The 24,162-nt window shown below is 69.8% G+C and overlaps 2 protein-coding genes across 2 annotated transcripts; both read left to right on the top strand.

Annotated features, from left to right (window-relative positions):
* Positions 1-128: 128 nt before the first annotated feature.
* On the top strand, positions 129-4,705 carry MPP2 (MAGUK p55 scaffold protein 2; the record flags this gene model as incomplete). The annotated part of the gene is made up of 11 exons (XM_080359900.1): positions 129-245; positions 602-754; positions 864-1,013; positions 1,259-1,486; positions 2,738-2,869; positions 3,035-3,140; positions 3,368-3,436; positions 3,558-3,719; positions 3,883-4,085; positions 4,164-4,292; positions 4,529-4,705. The coding sequence occupies 11 exons, from the start codon at positions 129-131 to the stop codon at positions 4,703-4,705; spliced, it is 1,626 nt and encodes a 541-aa protein (XP_080216026.1).
* Positions 4,706-6,335: 1,630 nt separating this feature from the next.
* On the top strand, positions 6,336-24,161 carry LOC308049893 (all-trans-retinol 13,14-reductase-like; the record flags this gene model as incomplete). The annotated part of the gene is made up of 15 exons (XM_080359763.1): positions 6,336-6,501; positions 6,606-6,788; positions 7,200-7,429; positions 7,784-7,979; positions 8,276-8,473; positions 8,547-8,672; positions 8,755-8,893; positions 9,020-9,129; positions 9,299-9,465; positions 9,776-9,935; positions 10,053-10,196; positions 13,712-13,888; positions 23,477-23,671; positions 23,825-23,859; positions 23,952-24,161. 15 exons carry the CDS (start codon positions 6,336-6,338, stop codon positions 24,159-24,161), a joined length of 2,436 nt encoding a protein of 811 aa, XP_080215889.1.
* Between the last annotated feature and the right edge of the window lies 1 nt (position 24,162).

Genomic DNA, 24,162 nt, shown 5'->3' with positions numbered 1-24,162 from the left:
GGGTCCCCCTGGCTGTGTCTGACACTGCTGCCCTCCCCGCCCCATGTCCCCATGTCCCCATGTGCCCGTGTCCTCGTGTCCCCGCATCCCTGTGTCCCCATGTCCCTGTGTCCCCGTGTCCCCCAGCCATGCAGCAGGTCCTGGACAACCTGATGGGGCTCCCCAGCACCCCGGGGGCGGCCGACCTGGACCTCATCTTCCTCCGCGGCATCATGGAGAGCCCCATAGTAAGGTCCCTGGCGAAGGTACAGTGACGGGGGGTGGCACCGTGTCCCCTCGGCCCCTGCCGCGGGTGGCAGCGTGGGGGTCACTGGGGGGCGTGGGAGCACAGGTGGGTGTGCACGGGTGGACGCGTGTACGGGTGCACGCGTGTGCGTGTGCCTGTGTTGTGCAGAGGGAGATGCGCGTGCGCCTGTGCACGTACGTGCGTATGTGTGGATGCGTGTAGGCCTGCATGCACGTGTGTGTGTGCAGGCAGGGCGGTGTCTTTGCATGTTTGCACACGCGTGTATGTGTGTGCACACGTGTGCATCGGGAGCAGCTGCTGGGGCGATAGGGGGCGTGGGGGCGGCACGGGGGTCCCTGATCCCCCGGCCCCCAGGCGCACGAGCGGCTGGAGGAGACGAAGCTGGAGGCCGTTGGGGACAACAACGTGGAGCTGGTGCAGGAGATCCTGCGCGACATCGGGCGCCTGGCGCGGCAGGACAGCGCGGCCGCCGAGCTGGCACGCATCCTGCGCGAGCCGCACTTCCAGGTGGGTGCGCGAGGGGCTCGTGAGGGGCGCGCGAGGGGCGCGCGAGGGGCGTGCGAGGGGCGTGCGAGGGGCGCGCAGGGCGGGGGTGACGCCCACCCCCCCGTTGCAGTCCTTGCTGGAGACCCATGACTCGGTGGCCTCCAAGAGCTACGAGACGCCCCCCCCCAGCCCCATCCTGGACCCCACGTTCAGCAGCCAGCCCGTGCCCCCCGACGCCGTGCGCATGGTCGGCATCCGCAAGGTGGCCGGGGAGAACCTGGTGAGCGCGGGGGGACGTGAGGGGCGGGGGGCATTGCAGGGGGCTGGGGACATCACAGGGTGCTGGGGGTGCTGGGGACATTGTGAGGTGCCGGGGGGTTGCTAGAGACATCATGGGGTGCTGGGGGTGCTGGGAGTTGCTCGAGACACCATGGGGTGGCGGGGACGTTGCGGGGAGCTGGGGAGCTGCTGGGTGCCGGGCGGGTGGCGCGGGACGCGGGGACGCTGAGGGGACTGTGCCCGCAGGGGGTGACGTTCCGGGTGGAGCGGGGGGAGCTGGTGATCGCCCGCATCCTGCACGGGGGGATGGTGGCGCAGCAGGGGCTGCTGCACGTGGGGGACGTCATCCGGGAGGTGGACGGGCGGGAGGTGGGCAGCGACCCGCGGGCGCTGCAGGACAGCCTGCGCCGCGCCAGCGGCAGCGTCGTGCTCAAGATCCTGCCCAGCTACCAGGAGCCGCACCCGCCCCGCCAGGTACCGCCCCCTGACCCTGCCCTGACCCCGCCCTGTGCCCCACCCACCCTGACCCCGCCCTGTGCCCCACTCTGTGCCCCACCCGCCCTGGCCCCACCCTGTGCCCCGCCCTGACTCCACGTGCCCTGACCCCACCCTGACCCCACCCTGTGCCCCGCCCTGACACCACGTGCCCTGACCCCACCCTGTGCCCCACCTTGTGCCCCGCCCTGTGCCTGACCCCACCCTGACCCCACCCTGACCCCACCCTGACCCCACCCTGACCCCACCCTGTGCCCCGCCCTGACCCCACGTGCCCTGACTCCACCCTGTGCCCCGCCCTGTGCCTGACCCCACCCTGACCCCACCCTGTGCCCCGCCCTGACCCCGCCCAGCCCCCTGCCCACAGCTCCCTCTTCCCCTGCCCACCTGTCCCTGTGCCTGTGTCCTCCCATGCCTGTGTCCCCGCGTCCATGCTGTCCCTTGGCCACCCTGCCAATGTCCCAGCGCTGCTGTGTCCCACGGATCCCTGTCCCCTGGCCTCACCTCCTCGTGTCCCCTGAGCCCGCGCCCCCCTGTCCCTCTGCCCATGGCCCCTGCACACCGGGGGGGATCCGTCCCGTGCCCGTGGCTGGTGGGACCCTGGTGTCCCTGTGGGGGCACCCAGCTGAGGTGGGACCTGTCCTGTCCCTGTCCCCATCCCCATAGCAGGACCTGGGTGGCAAAGGGTGCCTGGTCCCCCCTCCCTCCCCGTGCAGGCGCCGCTGTCACCCCGGGGACAAAGCCGCCCTGTCATTGCCGGTGCTGGCACTGCCTGTCCCCGCGCTGTCCCTGTGGCACCCTGGTGCTGCCAGCGCCGGGCAGGGGACCCGCGTGCAAGCACACGCGTGTGCCGCTCAGGGTGTGCGTGTGCACCACGCTCCTGCCTGCATGTCGGGCATCGTGTGCGCGGTGGCGGCGGCGCTGGGCGCGTGCGTGTGCGCGGGGCTGTGCGTGGGGCTGTGCCTGGGGGTGCTGTGGGGCGCGGCGGCGGCCGCCGGTGCTGCCGGCGTGTGCGCGGGGGCCGTGCGGGCCTGGCTGTGCCGGGCGGGGGGCGGCCGGGGCGGGGGCGGGTCCTAGCGGGTGCACACGGGTGCGCGTGGCGCAGCGCCCGCCGTTCTCACCGGCACCGGGGAGCTGGCGCGGGCCAGCAGCAGCCGGGGGACGCGGAGCAGGGAGCCCGAGCGCTCGGCGGCCACCCCCGTGTCCCCCGCTGACCCTTCTGGTCCCCAGGTCTTTGTTAAGTGCCACTTCGACTACGACCCGGCCAGCGACAGCCTCATCCCCTGCAAGGAGGCCGGGCTCCGGTTCTGCGCCGGGGACCTGCTGCAGATCGTCAACCAGGACGACCCCAACTGGTGGCAGGTCAGGGGGTCCCGGGGGGTCCCAGCCCTTTTCCCCCCTCCCAGGGATCCCCCAGCAGCTGAGGTCCACAGAGGCCTGGGGTGTTCTGGGGGGTCCCTGTGGGGCGGGGGGTCCCTGGGAGCTGGGGGTCCCATGGGCCAGGGTCCCCACGCGTGCCGTGCCCAGGCGTGCCACGTGGAGGGCGGCAGCGCGGGGCTGGTGCCCAGCCAGCTGCTGGAGGAGAAGCGCAAAGCCTTTGTCCGGCGGGATGCCGAGGTGACCCCCGCATCGGGTACGTGGCCCCCGCGTCGGTTCTCGGTGGGGATGTGGCCCTGGGGGTGGGGGGACACGTGGCCACCTCCTGCCGGGGAGGACACCCCTGTCCCCCGCACCCCGTGCTGATGTCCCCATTGCCATGGCACTGCCCTCGCGGCAGGTTCAGCTCCCGCGGCGCTGTCCCCGTGCCGTGGCGCTGTCCCTGTCCCCGTCCCCAGCTCAGCAGCACCTGTGCCCTGCCAGGGGCCCTGTGTGGCAGCCTCAGTGGGAAGAGGAAGAAGAGGATGATGTACCTGACAACAAAGAATGCTGGTGAGTGTCCCCAGGGCGGGGGGACAGTCCTCAGGTCATGCTCCGGGTGGCATCTCATGGGATGGCATGTCCCGGGGTCCCCGCGGCACCTGGCCGGGGTGACAGCCCTGTCCCTGCCCAGAGTTCGACCGCCACGAGCTGCTGATCTACGAGGAGGTGGCGCGGATGCCGCCGTTCCGCCGGAAAACGCTGGTGCTGATCGGGGCGCAGGGCGTGGGGCGCCGCAGCCTCAAGAACAAGCTCATCATGTCTGACCAGGCGCGCTACGGCACCACCATCCCCTGTGAGTGTCCCCGTGTTCCCCGGCATCCCTGTCCCTGCCGGCACCACCACCCCCGGCACAGCCGGTGCAGCCTGGCAGCCCCGTGTCCGTCCCCGTGGGCTGTCGGTGCCCCCAGGGCGGGATCCCGGGGCGGGGGTTGCACCGCTGGGCCGTCCCCGGGCAGACACGTCGCGGAAGCCGAAGGAGAGCGAGAAGGACGGGCACGGGTACCGGTTCGTGTCGCGGGGGGAGATGGAGGCGGACATCAGGGCCGGGCGGTACCTGGAGCACGGCGAGTACGAGGGGAACCTCTACGGCACCAAGATTGACTCCATCCGCGCCGTGGTGGAGGCCGGCAAGATGTGCATCCTGGACGTCAACCCGCAGGTAGGGGACACGGGACACACCACGGGGCGGTCAGGGCTGCCCCCCACCCAGGGCTCAGCGCCGTCCCCTCCTGCGCAGGCAGTGAAGGTGCTGAGAACGGCTGAATTTGTGCCATACGTGGTGTTCATCGAAGCCCCGTGCCCCGAGACGCTGCGGGCCATGAACCGCGCGGCGCTGGAGAGCGGCGTGGCCACCAAGCAGCTGACGGTGGGTCCCCTCCCCGGGGCTGCGGCGGGGCCCAGGGTGGGGGCACCAGTGCGCGGTGTGTGCGGGGCGGGGGCCAATGCGCGGTGTGTGCGGGGCGGGGGCCAATGCGCGGTGTGTGTGGGGCGGGGGCCGATGCGCGGTGTGTGCGGGGCCGGGGCTGATGCGCGGTGTGTGCGGGGCGGGGGCCGATGCGCGGTGTGTGGGGCGGGGGCCGATGTGTGCTGTGTGCGGGGCAGGAGGCCGATGCGCGGCGCACGGTGGAGGAGAGCGGGCGCATCCAGCGCGGCTACGGCCACTACTTCGACCTCAGCCTGACCAACGACGACCTGGAGCGCACGTTCGCGCGGCTGCGCGAGGCCATGGAGCGCCTGCGCGCCCAGCCCCAGTGGGTGCCCGTCAGCTGGGTCTACTAGAGCCCCGGCCCCCCCGGCGCGGAGCTGGGGGGCTGTGGTGAGCACGCCGTGCTCAGCGCCGCGAGGGGGCTGGGTCTCTGCAGGGCCCGCCCACCCATGTGCAGCCCCCCCCCTCCTATGCAGCCCCAGGTTTCTGGGGGGCCGAGGCAGACGGAGGGGCCCGGGGATGGACAGACCCCCCCTCGCTGTGCCCAGCACCCACAGCTTCTCACTGCCAAAACCTGACTCCTCCCCGTACCGTCCCGGGGGACTGTGCCCCCCAGCTGCTGAGGGCGCGGGGAGGATGAGGGTCCGGCCCCTTGGGTCCCCAAGCCGAAACCCCCCTGGACCCCCTTTCACCCTTCCCAGGGCGAGGGTCCCTCGGTGCCCCTTGTGCCCCATCACCCCTTCCCAGGTAGCAATAACCCCTCTAACACCTCCCTGCCCATGTCGGTTCAGCCCTGTAATTAACCCTTAATTAACCCTCCAATTAACCCCGAGTGGAGGAGGCGGGAGCCGGGGCTTGGGGGGGCTGTGCCCTGGGGACGGGGACACGCAGGGCGCAGGGCACACGCGCGCAGGTGTGTGTGCACACGCGTGTGCCCCGTCCCGCCCCCCATGGCCACCCCGCCCCAGGTCTCTCCTTTTTGGTATTTTGCTGTGACTTTTATTAAAGATACAGAAGATAAAAGCAGCAGGTTTGTCCCTTACGGCCAAACCCAGCGGGGGGGGCGCCCCTGGGGAGGTCACAGTGTCACCGTGTCACCCGCTGCTCACGGGTTCTCGCTGCAGTTCCCTGCTTTGCCCGGTTTGGTGCCTGGGGGTGTTTGTGTGGGTGCTGGGGGGTGTTGGGTGTGTGAGTGCCGGGGCTGTGTGGGTGCTGGGGCTGTGTGGGTGCCGGGGGTGTTTGTGTGGGTGCCGGGGGTGTTTGTGTGGGTGCCGGGGGGTGTTTGGGTGGGTGCCGGGGGGTGTTTGGGTGGGTGCCGGGGGTGCCGCGGTGTGGGTGCCGTAGCCAGGGCCGTGCTCGCTGCTGCCGGGAGGGGTCAGCAGAGCTGCGCCGCGGCGGGGGGGCCGCGGGGGGCAGGGTGTGCGTGTGTTCGCACGGGGCTGCGCGTGCCACGCGTGTGCGCGGGGTGGGTGTGCGTGTTGGCGCGGGTGCGTGCGCGGTTTGCCCGGGCGCGGGGGGGTGTGTGCGCTTCACTGCACAAGTGCGGGCATGCGGGCGTTTGCACGCTGCGCATGTGCACGCGCACGTGTTGCGCAGCACCCAGCCTGCCAGCGCGCGCCAGCGCTGCTCTGCCCCTTGCACACGCGTGTGCACACCCCAGGGCCTGCCCTGTGTCACCCGTGCCCCAGCACTGTCACCAAGGAGTTAAGGGGGAGCTCTGCCCACCCCCGGCCACGTGATTCCTGGGGTGCAGAAGGGCATGTGGGGCTGTGACCGTAAGGTGCTGTGGCCATAGGGTGCTGTGCTATAGGGTGCTGTCACTTTAAGCTGCCCTGGCTATAAGTGGCTGCCGGGGCTATAAGGTAGTGTGTCCGTAATCCCATCTGTCCATAAGCTGCTGGGCTCTAAGGCACCGGGGCCGTGCAGTGCGGTGTCCATACGGTGCTGTGCACAGTGTCTGTGCGGTGCTGTGCGCTGGCAGCCATGTGGGTCACGCTGCTGCTGCTGGCGGCCCTGGGCACGCTGGCACTGGGGCTGGTGGCCCGCCGGCTGCTGTCCCCGGCCGGCAGCCCCTTTGCCTGGCCGCCTCCGGGGCCCCCACGGCCGCTGGTGACGGACCCGCGCGCCCGTGACAAGGTCCTGAAGCGCGGTGAGTGCCGGCGCGCGCCGTCCGCCTGTCCGTCCCGCTGCTCTCTGTCGCGCTGTCCGTCCGCGCGGCCCGTGCGGCGCGGGGGCTCATGCACGCGTGTGCAGGGTTCAGTGCCCGCCGCGTGCCGGCGCAGCTGGACGCCGTGGTCATCGGCAGCGGCGTGGGGGGGCTGGCGGCCGCGGGGACGCTGGCCCGAGTGGGCAAGCGGGTGCTGGTGCTGGAGCAGCACGACCAGGCTGGCGGGTGCACCCACACCTTCCAGGAGCAGGACACCGAGTTCGACGTGGGTAAGGACCTCAGCACCCCAAACCTCCCTGCCCGACCTCAGCACCCCAAACCTCCCTGCCCCACCCCAGCACCCCAAACCTGCCCATGTCTGTGTGTGCAGAGTGTGCGGGTGCGTGCAGTGAGTGTGTGCATGCAGTGATTGCGTGCAGTGAGTGCATGCAGTGTGTGCACTGAGTGTGTGCAGTGTGTGCAGTGAGTGAGTGCAGTGAGTGTGTGCAGTGTGTGCACTGAGTGTGTGCAGTGTGCGCACTGTGTGTGTGCAGCGTGCACTGTGCTCCCAGCCCCCACCGCCTCTCGCGTGACCCGCAGCAGACGAAGGTCAAACCCGCAATTCCCCACCTGCCACCCTGGGGGTCCCGCCGCGCGTCCCGGAGGGAACAGCCCCGTCCCCGCTGAGCCCGTCCCCGCAGGCATCCACTACGTGGGGCAGATGCACGAGGGCAGCATGCTGCGCGTGGCGCTGGACCAGCTGACGGAGGGACAGCTGCACTGGCAGCGCCTCCCCGACCCCTACGACGAGGTGGCGCTGGGCCCGCGGCGCTTCCACCTCCGCTCCGGCAAAACCGCGTTCGCCGCCGCGCTGGAGGAGCAGTTCCCGGCCGAGCGTGCGGCCATCGCCGAGTTCATGCGCGTCTCCAAGGTGGGAGCTCGGGGACACCTTCCGTGCCGGTGGCACGTCCCCAGGGTGCGGTGCTGCGTCCCCTCTGCCTTGCGGTGTGGGTGTGGGGATGGTGGTGGCGGCACCGGTGGGTCTGGGTGGGGCCGAGGGTGATGGGTGGACGTGGGTGGCAGTTGTGGTGGGGAGGGGGCCGTGAGAATGGTGGGAACAAGGGTCACGGGCATGGATGGGACATGGGCGATGGGTGTGTTAGGACAAGCATGGTGGGCACGGTGGGGACAAGTCATGGGGAGGGTGGGACCTCAGTGGTGCTGGGGACATGGGCAGTGCCGGGGGGAGGACACGGTGGCCGGGGTGACAGGGCTGTCCCCACAGATGGCCTCGCGGCACGTGGCGCTGCTGGCCGTGCTGAAGCTGGTGCCGCGCTGGGTGGCCGCGCTGCTGGTCCGCACCGGCCTCATCTACTGGATCTCGCCGGTGTTCCGCGTGGCGGCCACCAGCCACAGTGACGCGGTGGCCCGGCTGACGGCTGACCCCGACCTGCGCGCCCTGCTCAGCTACCTCTTCTATGGTCAGGGGTGTCGCGATAGGGAGGGGCTGTCGCGACAGGGAGGGCATCGTGGCGATGGAGGAGACCGGTGTCCCAATAGGGGACGTGGTGTCGTGACAGGGATGGCGGCATCGCGATAGGGCCGGGCGGTGCTGCAGTGGGGCAGATTGTGTCATGATACAGGAGAGCTGTGTCTGACGGGGAGGGATGTACTGCGACGGTAAGGGCCATGTCGCAATAGGGGAGACCATGTAGGGCGGGGGCTGGCTGTGCCTGTCCCCACTGTCCCCGTGTCCCCACTGTCCCCGTGTCCCCAGGCACGGCCCCGCGGGACTCCAGCTTCCTGGTGAACCTGCTGATGGTGCATCACTACCAGCGCGGGGCCTGGTACCCGCGTGGGGGGGCCAGCGAGATCGCCTTCCACGCCATCCCCCCCATCGAGCGCGCGGGGGGCGCCGTGCTGGTGCGCGCCCCCGTCACCCGCATCCTGGTGTCCCCCACCAGCACCGCCCAGGGTGAGCGCTGACCCCATCCCCCGGGGCACACGCGCGGGACAGGGCTCTGTCCCCTCACCCCCGTGCCCCCCAGGGGTGGTGGTGCAGAAGGGCCCCGGCGAGGAGGAGGTGGAGATCTTGGCACCCCTCGTCATCTCCGACGCCGGCGTCTTCAACACCTTCGGCAAGCTGCTGCCCCCCCAGCTGCGCAGGCACCCGGGTACCGTGTCCCCATGTCCTGTGCCCCAGCGCCCCGGCGTCCTCTCCGCAGGGACGGGGCGTCACGTCCCGTGTCCCCGCAGGCGTGCGCGCCCGCCTGGCCATGGTGCGGCCCAGCATGGGCTCCTTCCTGGTGTTCGTGGGGCTGCGCGGCAGCGCGGCTGAGCTGGGGCTGCCGCCCACCAACTTCTGGATCTACCCCCACAACGACCTGGACGACATGTAAGGGCCCCCCCGCATGCCGGGGTGCACGGTGGTTTGGGGGTGCACGGTGGTTTGGGGGTGCACAGGGGAGCGTGGTGGTTTGGGGGTGCGCGGTGGTTTGGGGGTGCACGCCGCTGCCCGCAGGATGACCCGCTACGCGTCCCTGAGCCGCGACGAGGTCCCCGACAACCTGGCCATGATGTTCATCACCTTCCCCGCTGCCAAGGACCCCACCTACGAGCAGCGGCACCCAGGTACCGGGGGGGGGCCTGTGGCCCCCAGCTCTGCAGCCCTGGCCCACACAGCTTGGCAAGCTCAGAGGCTCCTTGTTGCCTCGGTGGGATGACGGGGACAGCGCCGCCGCTGGCACGGCCGCCAGCGTCCCCCGCCATGGGACGGGGCGTCACCGGCTGTGCCCCCCAGGCCGGTCGTGCATGACCATCCTGACCATGGCGCGGTACGAGTGGTTCCAGGACTGGGCCGGCACCCGCGCCAAGCACCGCGGCCCCGACTACCAGCGCTACAAACGGGACATCGCGCAGCGGCTGCTGGAGCGGGCGCTGCTGCGCTTCCCCCACCTGCGCGACAAGGTGGGGGCCCGCGCTGCCCCCGCCCCCGTAGCGTCCCCCGCCGCGTCCCCCGCCGCATCCCCTGCTGCGTCCCCCGCCACCCAGGGGTGCGGTGGGGTTTGGGTGTCCTGGGGGGATGGGGTGCCCCAGCGCCCCATGGGGTGGGGGCAGGGTGTCCTGCAAAGCCGTGGGGCAGCGCAGCCCCCAGCCCTCTGCACGGGGGGGCTCCCACTGGCCCTGTTGTTGTGGGACAGGTCTGCCTGCGCCCCCGTGCCCCCCAACGTGCCCCCCAACGTGCCCCTCAACGTGCCCCGGCCCCCGTGCCCCGCAGGTCGAGTTTGTGGAGGCGGCGTCGCCGCTCACCAACCAGCACTACCTGGGCGCTCCGCGGGGGGAGATGTACGGCGCCGAGCACGATGTCGCCCGCTTCACCCCGGCCGTGGTGGCCGCCATGAGGGCCGAGACGCCCGTCAAGAACCTCTACCTGACAGGTGAGGGCCCAGCGCCCCCGTCCCTCTGTCCCCGTGCCCATCTCCCTGCAGCACGGGGGCGTCCCCCTGGGGGTGGCCGCGTCCCGGGGTGGCCTGTCCCACGGCGGCCGTCCCCAGGGCAGGACGTGTTCAGCTGCGGGCTGGCGGGGGCCCTGCACGGGGGGCTGCTCTGCGCCTCCAGCGTCCTGGGCCGCCTGCTCTACCTGGACCTGCTGCTCCTCAAGAAGAGGATCAAGCGGCACCTGCGCCAGCAAGCGGCACGTGCGGCTGGGGACGGCGGCTCTGGGGACACCGGCCGCGGGGACACGGGTTGTGGGCACAGCCCCGTGGCAGGGAGCGAGCTCCCAAGCCAATAAACCCTGACATCCAGCTGGCCTGGGGCCGTCTGTCCGAGGGGATGGGATGGGACAGGAATGGGATGGGATGGGAATCGGGATGGAGATGTGATGGAGACAGGAATAGGATGGGATGGGGATGGTGACAGGGACAGGAATGGGGACAAGGATGGGATGGGGATGAAAGTGGAGCTGGGGACAGGGTCCCCACAGGGCAGGGGGCGTGTGGTCCTGGCAGAGCTCGTGGCAGACGTGGCCGCTCATGACGAGGAAGGTGAGGGCTGTGAGGATGATGATGAAGAACATGATCCTGGGGACACGAGAGGCGTGTGCTGGGGGCTGCAGAGCCCCCCCGCCAGCCTGCGGCCCCTGTCCCCGCAGTCCTGTTCCCACACCCGCTGGGTCACGGCTCTCCCAGGTCCCCAGGTCCCCCCTGCCCCCGGGGACCCTGTCCGGGCACAACACCCCCTGTAGGGTGACCCCACCCTCCGCCCCCTCCCCCCGCCAATGAACCCAGGTGTCCGGGCACCCCCTGGCACTGCGTCACCTTCCTCGTCACCCTCCTCATCACCCTCCTCGTCAGAGACGGACTCTGGACCCTGGTGCCAGGGTCACCCCACCCCCTGCACCCGCTGCTGCCTGCACCCCCCGCCCCCTGCGCGCTTTGTCCTGGGTGGGGGTGTCTGGGCACTTCTTTTAGGGGGTGGGACCAAACTGAGGGTGCTGGTGACCTGCTGTGGGGCGCTGCCCCCCAGCCGGGTCCCTGGCCCCTGGGTCCCTGCACCCGCGTGCCGCGGCGCGGGCGGCGAGGAGGGCGGCGAGGCGGCAGAGCGGGCCGGTCCCGGGTGCGAAGAGCCCCGGAAAGCTCCCAAAGCCGATCAGCGCGGGCCGTGCCGGGGGGTCCTCGCGCCGGGGTCCCACACCGCGGGGCTGGGGGCGACGAGTCACCCGAGGGCAGGCGGGGAGGCGGTGGCAGAGGGGACACTGGGTGGGGGGCAAGGGGACAGTGTGGGGCTGACCCACGGCGCTGGGGGAGAAGGGGGTTGGTGAGCAGGGGGCCAGGGGTGCGGGGGGGCCAGGGCGCTGCCCTAAGCAGGATCATCCCTGTAAGGGGTTTATGGCCACCCAGGCACGGGGGCTTTGCCGCGCAGGCCACGCTGCGGCTCCGGGAGCCTAATTGGCTCAAGAGCTTAACGAGGGATTTGCTGCCCTGTGTCCACCTGTGTCCCTGGTGGGTCCCACACTGGGGACCCCCAAAATCAGCCTTGGTCTGAGGTAGAGCCACCCACCTCGGGGGACGAGGGGTGTCCGGGCTGGTTTGCCACGGGCAGAAACAGCCGTGAGGCCGAACCCCGGAACAGGGGTGCACGTGCATCCCCGCATGTGCGCGGACACCCCCCCACATGGAGCCCCCCGCATCGGTGTGTCCCGTGCCCACAGGGACGGGCTCCCGGCCTGTCCCTGCCGCCGCGGTGCCAGGGGCTCTGGCGGGCGCAGCCCTGCCCCGGCAGCAGGGACAAGCGCGGTCCCCAGCCGCTGTCCCCAGACAACCCCATCCTGCCACCGCCTATTTCGCAGCCCAGGACTGAGGGGAGCGGGGCAGCTGGTCACCGGTGCCACCCTGGCACAGCCACACGGGGTGGGGCACGCCAGTGTCCCACTGAGCCCCCATTGTGGCACAGGGCAGGAGGAGCGCGGTGACTCTGCGGGTGACCCCCTGCCCCCCCGCGCCCCCCGCCGCTCTTGGTTGAGTTGGCGGCGCTGCCGGCGCTCGCAGACACACGGTTGCGTAAGTGGCTCCGCCAAGGGACCCCGAAAATGTGAGAACTGGCTCCGGGAGCCTCCCGCGGGGCCCGGGCAGAGTCCCCGCATGCGGCGGCACAGCCCCCTGCCTCCCCTTCCCCGGGGGCTGAGACATCGCTGGGCATATGGCCAGAGATCCCCAAAACCGCCCCAGCCGCTGCTCCCCGGGGACGGGGACACGGCCGGCGGGACCATGTGTGTCTGTCCCGTCCCTGCTCCCTGTCCAGGCCACTGCCACCCCGACCCCCTCCGCGCCCCTGCCTGGCCCCGCACCCCCCCCGGCCCCTCTCCCCCCGCCCATTCCTCCCAGCTCCGCTGTTTGCAGCGGCTTTTTCCACAGCGGCTGCCAAGAGCCGCTAATGAGAAACAAACGGGCTCGTCCGATTCTGCTGCTCCCGGCCCACGCGCCTCCCCGCGGAGCCGCGTCCGTGTGCCATGGGCACCGCGGTGCTGCCGGGTGCCACCCCCCCTGGGCACCGCGGTGCTGCCGGGTGCCACCACCCCTGGGCACCGCGGTGCCGCCGGGTGCCACCCCCCAGGACATCTCTGTCCTGCCCATGTGCCGCTGTCCCTGGGCATCTCCATCCCACCACGGAGACGGACCGAGGGGGTCCCGCTGTCCCCCGGCAGCTCTTCTGCCGCGTGTCCCCGGGGCCGTGGCCGGGCCGGGCGCAGGGGTGACGCGGAAGGCGCGAGGAGTCCCGAGTTGTCCCCCCCGGTCCCCCGGCCACCACGGGGGCTGCAGCCAAGCCCGCGCTGTTCAGCTGGCCCCTGCCTGGCCCCCAGTTATCTGCAGCTCCGCTCACATTTTCCACTGAGCTGTGTTTGTGTTCAAAAGGCAGCGGGAGGAGGGGAGGGGGCGCAGGAGAGGGGCAGAGACCCCCCCCGGGTTGGCACGGTGCGGGGGATGGGGCAGGGGGAAGGTCCATTTCTGGAGGCGGGGATGGGAACGGAGTTCTCGCCCAGGGAGGGAAGGGAGCATTGTCCAGGGACGGGAGCAGCGAGATGGGAGCGGTGCAGGGGATGGAGACGGGAGAGGTGCCCGGGGACAGGAGTGGTGCCCGGGGACAGGACCGGTGCCCGGGGACAGGAGCGATACCTGGGGACAGGAGTGGTGCCCGGGGACAGGCACACTGCCCGGGGACAGGAGCGATACCTGGGGACAGGAGTGGTGCCCGGGGACAGGCACACTGCCTGGGGACAGGAGCGATACCTGGGGACAGGAGTGGTGCCCGGGGACAGGAGTGGTGCCCGGGGACAGGCACACTGCCTGGGGACAGGAGCGATACCTGGGGACAGGAGTGGTGCCCAGGGACAGGCACACTGCCCGGGGACAGGAGCAGTGCCTGGGGACAGGCACACTGCCCGGGGACAGGAGCGGTACCCGGTGACAGGAGCGGTGCCTGGGGACAGGCACACTGCCCGGGGACGGAGCATGACCCGAGGAGGGAGGACAGCTGGGTGTGGGAGCATTGGTGGGAGCGGTACCCAGCGATGGAGCGTCACCCAGAGCTGGCGCAGGCATCGTGTGAGCCAAACCCTCTGTTCCCCTTCGTCACGGCCCCGAGGCCGCCGGGTGGCGATGGCTGCCCAGCCCCATGGCGGGTGCTCCCCACAAAGCCCCCTCCCCATCCTCAGGCTCTGCAGGACCCTGGGGACGCAAACGCTCCGTGGCCGGGGCTGCGGGGCCGGGACGGTTCCTCGAGCGAGCGCGCAGCCGCCAGGCGCTGGCGCGTGCCGTGCGCACCGGAGGGGACGTCACCGGCGCCGAATCCTCGCGCTGCTTCCTCGAAGGAGCCGCCGCCGCCTGCCAGGGTGACGCTGGCGGCGCAGGCCTGACCTGGTTTCTCTCCTCCAGCCCTTTCTCGCTCCAACACCGCTCTGGCCCAGCCTGGCCCCGGCACAGCCGACGGCTTCCTGTGGGGGTGGAGGAATCTGGCACCCGGCCGGCGGGGCTGGGAGCCGACACCGCGCACCGCCCGGCACCGCGGCCCCCAGCACCGCCAGCCCGACATGGGGGCTCCTACACCCCCACCGAGTATGGCCCCGCGGTCCAGTCCCCCCATGGCAATGGGGACGTTGCAGGGGGACGGAAGTAGCAAGGAGCGGCCCATGTGTGACCCGCCATGTGTGCACACGCGTGGCACAGGCATGTGGAGCCGGCTGGTGCTGCCTGGCAATGCGTGTGCATGAGCTGGGAGAGTGGGTGGGGGGCTGGGAGCTGGGGTGGAGGGGGCTCAACCCCCTGTGACACCCCAGAGAATCCCCCCCGCCTCCCCGGAGCAGCTGCACGGCAGGGCCTGGCTGTCCCTATCCCTGTCCCTGTCCCTGTCCCCTGCAGTGTGACCAGCAGCTCCCTGGGGACGGGTGCTGGGGGCTGCTCCAGCTGGGAGCACCCCTGGGTGCCGGGGACCCCAGGGAACGCACGGGTCGGGTCTGGGGGTGGCCAGAGGGGGACGAGGGGATGGACGGAGGCACCGACGGAGGAGAGGGGACGGATGGAGCAGAGAGAGGAAGGGAGGGTGCGTGGGCATGGGGGGGACGGGAGGGGTGAGTGAAGGAATGCAGAGCAGTGGGGTGGATGGAGGAATGGGTGGGAAGAGGGACGGACAGGACAAGGGACGGATGGTGGAGGACAGACGGGCGGCTGGAGCGAGAGGTGGCCAACGGGGACATTTGACAGCGTGACATCAACAGACCCTGAAAGCAAAACGCTGCCTTCCCCAGGGGTGCAGCCGCAATGCTGCCCACAGTGTGTCCCCAGTGCTGCTCAGTGTGTCCCCAAAGCTGCCCGTGGTGTGTCCCCAGTGCTGCCCGTGGTGTGTCCCCAGTGCTGCTCACAGTGTGTCCCCAGTGCTGCTCACAGTGTCCCCAGTGCTGCCAGTGGTGTGTCCCCAGTGCTGCTCAGTGTGTCCCCAGTGCTGCTCACAGTGTCCCCAGCCCTGCCCGTGGCACCGTGTGGCACATCCAGGCCCCCGTGGCGATGCCTGGGCGCGTGGCCGTGGGCTGCAGCCCCCGGGGGTGGGCAGGGTGGGGGCCAGCCCGGCATGGGGCGGGGGCCTCTCCCCAGCCCCCCCGCTGCCGGCACGGCCCCCCCCCCCCGCCTGCCGACGTGGAGGCTGCGCCGGAGACGTGTCAGCGGGGGGGCCGAGGGAACCGCCCGTGCTGCCCCCAGGCTGGGGGGGCTGGTGGCAGCTGCCCCGCCGAGGGAGGTGGCACTGGCTGGGGGTCAGAGGAATGCGGGGGACACCGCAGCCACTCACCGGTCCCTGACAGCCGCGGCCATCGTCCCCGTCCCTGCGCGGGGACGTATCTGCTTCCAATTAGGGCTCGTGGTCCAGGGCCACGCTGGGTGGGCTGAGGGGGCTGGAGTGGGGGGATCGCCCGTGCACCCCACCGCTGCCTCCCCTGGGGCTCTGCCGTGCGCCGGGGGGATCACAGCCCGGGGCAGCGAGGGACACCGTGGGCGCCCCACAGCCCCTCTGGCCCCGCCGTGCCTCAGTTTCCCCTCCCGAGCGGCGCACACGTGTGCGTGGGCCGGGACAGACGGGCCGGCCGCGCTCCGAGGGCAGGAAAGCGCCTTTCTACTTTCGTTGGCTTTGCTCCAATGTCATCCCTTTGAAATCCTTTTGTTGAGTGGCCACGCCCCGGCCACGCCCACGCGGGCTGGCCACGCCCCTTCCCACTTCACACCCCCGGGTTTCCACGATGGCCGGAGCCGGTGCCAGAGCGGCAGCGCCGGGACGGGACGTGGCGGGAGAGGGGGCTGGGATGGGACACCGTGGGCATGGATGGGGACACCCCATGGGGATGGGGACACGGAAGGGATGTGACACTGTGGGGATGGAGACACGGAAGGGATGGGGACACCGTGGGGATGGGGACACGGAAGGGATGTGGCACCGTGGGGATGGGGACACGGAAGGGAGGGGACACCGTGGGGATGGGGACACCGTGGGGATGGGGACACGGAAGCGATGTGACACCGTGGGGATGGGGGCAGCGCGGGGAGCAGCTGGCTGTGGGGGAAGAGTTCACCCCTCCTCGTGCTCGCCGTCCCGCAGGCACTGCGGTGAGCTGGGAGCGGGCGGTGCGGGAGGGAAGGTGCTGACGTGGGGCTGCGAGAGGCCGGGGAGCAGGAGGAGGAGGGAGCGCTGGGCTGGGCTGCAGCATCGCGGCTGCTGGGGCGCCGCTCCAGCTGGGGGACCCTGGTCGGGGCGGCGGAGCTGGGGGGGCCGGGCTGGGGACCCGCCTGGGCTGCCGGAGCGCAGAGCGGGGGTGTCCTCGCACCTCCCGGGGACACCCCCACATCCACACCCTGCCTGGCCTCCGGCCGTCTGTCTGTCCGTCCACCCGCCCGCTCCACGTCCCACCTGTGTGGCTGCAGGACCCCGGGCCCCAAATCCAAACCAAATGGAGATAAACCACCAAACTGCACCCCGAACAGCCCCCCCAGACCCCCAGAAACCCCAACCCCAGAGCCCCAACCAGCTCCCGGCTCCGTGCTGGGAACGAGTTGCCCTGAACAGGCGGGGGGATTGGTGCTGGATGTGCCCCATGCCCTTCGGGAACCAGGGACCTGCCACCCCTTGTGCTGTCACTCCACAGCTCTGCACCCCAAAAGCCATAGAATCTTTAGCCCTGTGAGTGCTGGGCTCCCCCATCCCTCCTGGGGTTTACAGCCCCATCCCAGAAGAATTTGGGGTGCAGCAGCTCCAGGGTGCCCCGCGCACCACGTGCCGCCGGTGCCGGGGGGTGCGAGGTGGCTGCCGGCAGCCCCACGGCCCGGCCACGTGGCATCGGAGCCACCGGCCCAGCCGGGCCCCGGGCCAGCGCGGGATGAGGTCACCGCAGGGACCCCGGCCAGGCCGCGGTGCCGGCAGCACCGGCAGCAGCGCGGGAGCCCCGGTGTCCCCGTCCCCGGGGAAACGGACCCAACAGCCCTACGGTCGCTTTTCCTCGGGTGCAGGGGCAGGAGGGGTGGACACCCCCGTCCGAAGGGACCTGGGGGGCTGTGGGGGCAGCAGGTGGGGGGCTGAGGGTCCCCCCACATCCCTCCCAGTCCGTGATCGGGCTGGGACAGGGCTGGGGGCACCGCCCGTCCCCGGGCCGCCCCGCGGGGGCGGGGGGCGCAGCCGGGACAGCAAATTCTTCAATGGAACCGAAGAGAGAAAAAGGGGGAAAAAGAATAGAAGACAAGGACGGGCAGGAGAGCGGGGGGGCCTGGCAACCGGAGGGGGGGGCTGGCAACCGGAGCGCGCGGCTCGGCCCTCAGAATTTCCAGGCGGCTCCGCGGGCCCGGGCCGGGGGCCCAGGCGGGGCTGCTGCTCCCTGCCGGGAACGCCCCCGGCGCCCCCGGATCCCCAGTGAGCCGGGGGATGCCCCCCCACCCCCAGCCCCGCGATACGGGGGTGCAGATGAGCCCCCCAGGAGGGGCCCAAGCCTGGGAGGAGGCAAAGCCAGACCCCCCTCCCCTTGTTCCCCCAGGGACCACCACCACACAGGACGAGGCTGTCACCTGCACGTCCCCCACTCAGACTGGAGGTCCCCATACCACCGCCCTGGGGACACGAGCAGCCTGGTTTGGGACCCCCGCGCAGGCGGTGCCGCGGCAGCAGCGTGGCACTGGCAGCCCGAAGGCCAATTTAGCTGTTCCTGCCTGCGCCGGCGGCTGGAAATAGCCGGAGTCGCTGCCGTGATTACGGGGTGTTGCCACAATTGAGGCGCCGCGGGCCCACGGCCACCAGGAATAGCCGGGGTGGTGCCGCTGCGGGCTGCGGCCACGGGGAAACTGAGGCAGCCGGTTCCCAGCGTGTCCCCACCGGGGATGGAAATGGGGAGCGAGGTGTTCTGGGTTGGGGAGCAGCGGGGCTCCTGCAGCAGGGACCAAGATGGGACAGACTCCCTATAGGGGTCAGGGACCTTAATGGGGTCAGACCCCCTATAGGGGTCAGACACCTGCGTGTCACCGGCTCACGGGACACCAGCTGCCACCGACCCCATCCTCACTGGGACCCCATCCCGGGTGAAGCTGCAAAGCCGGGGGGACCCCGGTGCCCCGGGGGGACCGATGGGAGCGGGGCTGGGTTTGGGACGGGGAGCAGGGCTGTGGGGGGGACTGGTGCGGGGCTGCGAGTGGGGAATGGGGGGGAATAGGGGGGAACGGGAGTTAATGGGCTCCATGTGTCGGCGCTGCCGGGGGGGGGAGTTTAACTCGCTCCAGATGCGGCGGCTGCTCCAGCTTCTCCCTGCGCAAACAGCCCCCCCGGCCCCGGCCCTGCTTTTCGGTAGATCCTACCCAAAGGGGACAGGGGCAGCTGCTGCCCCCCCCGCCGTGGGCACCCCCCACCATGGGGGCAGCCACTGACTTTTCGGGGCACCCACCAGCTCTCTCGGGTGAGCACTGAGTTTTTGAGGGAGCGCTGAGTGGGTTTTTGGAGGAGCGCTGAGTGGGTTTTCAGGGCAGCCGCCTCTGCTGCATCAGCAGCTGCAGGTCCAGTTGGCACCAGTGACACCAGCCCAGGGTGTGCGAGAACAGGTCTCGGAGCCCCCGTGTCCCAGTGTCCCTGAGGAGCAGGAGGGTCCCTGGGGTCCCAGGGCCCGGGTGTCCCCGTCCCGTCCCCAGCGCGGCCCGCGCCCGCCGCTCCCGTTATTCCGCTTCTCAGGACCATAATGGCTTTTCCAGGCTTTTTTCTTTCTTTTTTTTTTAAATCCTATTATTTATTATTTTTAAGTGGGGTTTCTCCTCTTCCCCCCCGCCCCGCCCTGCGCCGAGCCTCCCGCATTCCTGGGCGGGCGCGGGGACTGATGAGGTGGCACCGTCCGTCCCCCCCTTTTCCTCCCTCTCCCTGCACATAAAACACAAAAAAAACACACGATGACATTCTTTTCTTTTCTGTCATGCTGCAGAAATTAAAGACACATCCCGGGCTGGAGCGCGGCCACGCTGCGCGGGGGGGGCTGCGCGGGGGGGGGCTGCGGGGCTGGGGCTGTGCGGCCCGGGCTGCGGGGCTGGGGCTGAGGGGGGGGCTGACGGGGGGGGCTGGGGAGGGTTTGGGGGGGCTGGGAGGCGCTGCGGGGCTGGGGCTGCGGGACGGGCCAGGCGAGCAGCGCTGCTGCAACGTGTCCCGGGCGCACAGACACGGGCTGAGCCGCGGCCAGCGGCGCCTGCGCACGCGCGGCCGGCGGCATGCGTGTGCATCCGTGTGCATGCGTGTGCACGCGTGTGAGTGTGCATCCGTGTGTATCCATGTGCACGCGTGTGCATGTGCATCCGTGTGCGTGTGCATCCGTGTGCACGCATGTGCCTGTGCATCCATGTGCATCCATGTGCATCCATGTGCATGTGTATCCATGGGCATGTGTATCTGTGTGCATGTGTGTGCATGTGTATCCATGTGCACGTGTGTGCATGTGCATCCATGTGCACGCGTATCTGTGTGCATGCGTGGGCATGTGTATCTGTCTGCATGCCTATGCATGCGTATCTGTGTGCATGTGTATCCCTGTGCACACGTATGCACGCATATATGTGTGTGTGTGTATCTGTGTGCATGCATGTGCACACATATCTGCGTCCACACATGTGCATGCGTATCTGTGTGCATGCGTGTGCATGTGTATCTGCATGCACGCGTATCCGTGTCCACGCATGTGCATTGTGTATCCGTGTGTATGCGTATCCTTGTGCATGCGTGTGCAGTGTATCCTTGTGCATGCATGTGCATGTGTATCCATGTGTGCATACATGTATGTCTGTGTGTGGATGTGCATCTGTGTGCTTGAAAGCAGGGGTGTGCACGCGTGTGCGTGTGCACATGTGTGCATGCAGGTTTCTGTGTGCAGCCCGCACAGGTCCCTCCTGGGCTGGGTTTTCTTTTGCACTTGACCGCGGGCTCAAGGAAGCCCCGGAGGGGCCACCGCTGCGGGCGCTGGGTGCCGGTCCCCACCGCGTCTCCCCGCCGGCCCGTATTTCGGGGCGAAACTGCAACGGATTGTTCTTCCTGAAAAAATGAAGAAGAATAATAAAGCAGCACCTTGGTGGGAGCTTCTCTGGGACGTGTCTCCTGTGCAGTGCACCCAGTGCCCCCAGTGCTCCAGTGCTCCAGTGCTCATAGTGCTCCAGTGCCCCCAGTGCTCCATTGCTCCCAGTGCCCGCAGTGCTCATAGTGCTCCAGTGCTCCCAGTGCCCCCAGTGCCCCCAGTGCCCCCAGTGCCCCCAGTGCTCCCAGTGCTCCCAGTGCCCCCAGTGCTCCCAGTGCTCCAGTGCTCCAGTGCCCCCAGTGCTCCAGTGCTCCCAGTGCTCCCAGTGCTCCCAGCGCTCCCAGTGCTCCAGTGCTCCAGTGCCCCCAGTGCTCCCAGTGCTCCAGTGCCCCCAGTGCTCCAGTGCTCCCAGTGCTCCCAGTGCTCCAGTGCCCCCAGTGCTCCCAGTGCTCCAGTGCTCCCAGTGTCCTGCAAGCCATCCACATGGTGGGGAGGGGGAACGGAGGCGCCAGGTGGGGGTCAGCCCTTTCCTCCCCCTCCCCTAACAAAACCCACCTCTTAGAAGAGGGGGAGCCCCCGAGTGCCGCGTCCCCTGCAGGGCTCGGTCCCCCGGCCCTGAGCTCCGGGCGGCCACCCCGGCCCTGGTCAATACGTGTATTTTTTTGGCGTGTAATTACACCCTCCCCAAATTGCACAGTAGATTGTGGATTATTGTCAAGGAGCCTTTGCTTTTTCCAACCAACGTGGCTCCTCCAGTGTGGAAAGGGCGGTGGAGGCGCGCCAGGGCAGGCGGGGGGCGCGCCGGGGGGAGGACATGGAAAGAGAGGGAAAGAAAAAAAGCCAGTGGCTCCTGGTGGTGTTTTGGGGGCGTCTGTGGGTCGGGGTCCCGCGGGGGGGTCCTCGCCCAGGGGATGCTCTGGGTGCTTATGCCCTCGGCCTTTGCCCTATGTGGGGGTTTGGTTCTCAGGGGACAGGGGTGTTGGGGACCCCGGTGTGGGTGCTGTGGTGGGGAGGGTCGCTGGAGGGAACAGGTGTTTGCAGCCCCCCGACCCCCGGCACGGCTCCCGGCGTCGTGTGGCTCCCGACGTCGTGTGCCACCGGGGTCCCCAAGGTGCCACGTGCCACATCTTCACCACCCAGGCACACCCAGACCCCAAACAACTCAGGATGTGAACAACCTCCCCAGAGCCCCCCAACCTGCCCCAAGAGCCCCCCAAACCTCCCAAACCCGCATCCCACCCACTCTGCATCCCCCTCCCACCCGTCCCACGGCCGCCGCTCCCAGCCCCACTGCGGGACGACACGCGTGTGCACGTCTGTGTATGCGTGTGCATAGACGGACGGGGGGGTGCGAGGGGAGCCCCCCGACTTGCTGGGTGCCGCTGATTGGCTGAGGGGCCGTCCAAAATTCCCCGGTCGTGGCGGGTCCCACCTCTCCCCGCCGCTGCACCGTATATAAGGGCGGCGAGGGACGGGCAAGGGCAGTAGGAAGTTTCTGCTGGGGTCTGGGTTTGGAGCTCCAGAGTCGATCGGCCCCGTATGACCCCGACCTAAGAACAAAAGAGACCCAAAGAGTCTACATGTCTAATATTTAGACATGTTCAGCTTTGTGGATTCTCGGTTACTGCTGTTGATAGCAGCGACTGTGCTACTCACCCGTGGGCAAGGAGAAGAAGACAGTGAGTAGCCGGCGCCGTGCTGGCCTCGCCGCGGCTGGGACGCGGTGGCGGGTGGGACGCGGTGGTGGGTGGGATGTGGGGCAGCGGGTGCGATGTGGGGCAGCGGATGTGATGTGGGACAGCGGGTGGGTGCAGGACAGTGGGTGGGTGCAGGACGGTGGGTGGGATGCGGGGTCCGGCGGCATCTTCAGCGCCCGGTCCGGCGGCCATGGCGCTGGGGAAGGGTCGGGGGGGCCGGGGAAGGGTCGGGGGGTGCGCAGCGTCTGGAGAAGAAGAAAAAAGTTGGTGAAATTAGGAGCAAAAAAGAAAGAGGCGGAGGGAAAGTGGCAAAAGTGAGCTGGGGTATCTGGGGCTGGGGGCGAAGGGCTCGAGGGGGCCGCGCTGGCGCGCTCGGGGCGCCCTGCCAGGAGCGGGAGGGAGGGACGGGCAGAGGGGCCGGGGGAGCGGGAGGAGGAGGAGGGAAAGGGGGGAAAGAGCGCGGGAGAGCGGCCAGGGGGGAGCGCAGGGCGGGGGGGCGGCCCCGGGATCTGCAGAAGCCATCAGGAAAGAATTAGAGAAGTCTCGGATGATTCATCAGGGAAACGGCGGCGGCCGGGAACGGCGGGGCCGGGGGGGACGGGACGGGGGACAGGGACAGGGACAGGGACAGGGACGGGGACGGGGACAGGGACGGGGACGGGGACGGGGACAGGGGACGCGCCCCATGGCCCCCCAGGGGCTGCGGCGGGGCCGGGCGCTCGGGGCCGGGGCACGGCCGGGGTCACAGGCCCCCCGGGTCCCCCCGGGTCCCCTGCGCTGCTCCGCTGCCACCTGCCGGTCTGGGGACACGGGGACCCTGGGACGGAGCCAGGCCTGGGGTGCCCTTCGCATTTTGCCCAATTTTGTCATTTGGGGGAGACATTTTTTGTGCCTTTTTTTTTTTTCTTTTCCATTTTGCGTTCTGCATTTTGCCTTTTGACAAAACCCATTTTACATTCTGCATTTTCCATTTTCCATTCTACATTTTACATTCTACATTCTGCATTTTGCATTTTACGTTCTGCATTTTGACTTTCTCTGCCCTCGCCGCACCGGGGCCGTGGGCCGGGACAGCCCCGTGCCCCCCGACCGCCCCCCCGCGGGACAGCCCCGTGCCCCCCGACCGCCCCCCCGCGGGACAGCCCCGTGCCCCCCGACCGCCCCCATCGCGGGGCAGCCCCGTGCCCCCCGACCGCCCCCATCGCGGGGCAGCCCCGGCCCTGGCGCGCTGCCCCCGCCCCCCCAGCCCCTCGCCCCCCCGGCCCGGCCTCATTCCCCATCTGGTCCGAGCCAGCGCGGCCGCAGCCGCCTGGATCCAATTTCAGCCCAGACATGGGGCCAACCCGCCCTGCGACCCCCCCACCCCATCCCACCCCCTCCCACCCCATCCCGTCCCGTCCCGTCCCGTCCCGTCCGTCCGTCCGTCCCCTGCAGACGGGGACCCCGTGCCGCCCCCTGCCCGCCGCGGGGGTATTTGCCTTGGCCCGTCCGCCGGGGACGGAGCAATTGGCTGGAGGTTTTTGTTTAAATTCCAGCGAATGTGGGAAGTTTATTGTGGTGCTTTTCCTGTGTCACCGCGATGGGTTGATGAGAAACAGATGAAGGGAGAAGCGCTGCAGGCGCGAGGGGGGATGGAGGGCGAGAGCGGGAGCAGGGCCGTGCGGGGGGCCGCTGCCGTGGCCCCCGCCCTCACGCTCCCCCTGCCCTGCCCCGTCTCTCCCAGTCCAAACTGGGAGCTGCGTGCAGGATGGACTGACGTACAACGACAAGGATGTGTGGAAACCAGAAGCCTGCCAGATCTGCGTCTGCGACAGCGGCAACATCCTCTGCGACGAGGTGATCTGCGAGGACACCTCGGACTGCCCCAACGCTGAGATCCCCTTCGGGGAGTGCTGCCCCATCTGCCCCGACACCGACGGTACCGTGGCCGCCCCGTCCCGTGGCAGCGGGGGGGCCGGGGGTGCAGCGGGGCCGGGCGCTGCCCCGGCTCAGCATCCTGCGGGGGTTGGGGTGCAGGGTGGGGGGCCGGGCCACACTGGGCTCCTGTCAACGCTCGTCCTTCCTCCCGCAGCCTCCCCCGTGTACCCAGAGAGCGCTGGAGTGGAGGTGAGGGCTCCCCGCCACCCGAACCCCGCCACACACCCCCCCGTCTGTGCTGAACCCCTTTCCTAACCACCCGTCTCGTCTCTCCCCGACAGGGCCCTAAGGGAGACCCTGGCCCCAAAGGAGACAGAGTGAGTATCGCCCCACAGAGCCCCCTCTGTGCCGGGACCCCCGTCCCGCTGGGCTCACCCTCCCCTTCCTCCCGCAGGGACTGCCCGGCCCCCCCGGCAGAGATGGCATCCCTGGACAGCCTGGCCTCCCGGGACCCCCAGGCCCTCCAGGACCCCCAGGCCTTGGCGGAGTGAG

The sequence above is a fragment of the Nesoenas mayeri genome (assembly GCF_963082525.1).
Source record: "Nesoenas mayeri genome assembly, chromosome: 26".
NCBI lineage: Eukaryota > Metazoa > Chordata > Aves > Columbiformes > Columbidae > Nesoenas > Nesoenas mayeri.
The sequence above is the reverse complement of the archived record's forward strand: the minus strand, read 5'-3'. Positions and strand labels throughout refer to the sequence as shown.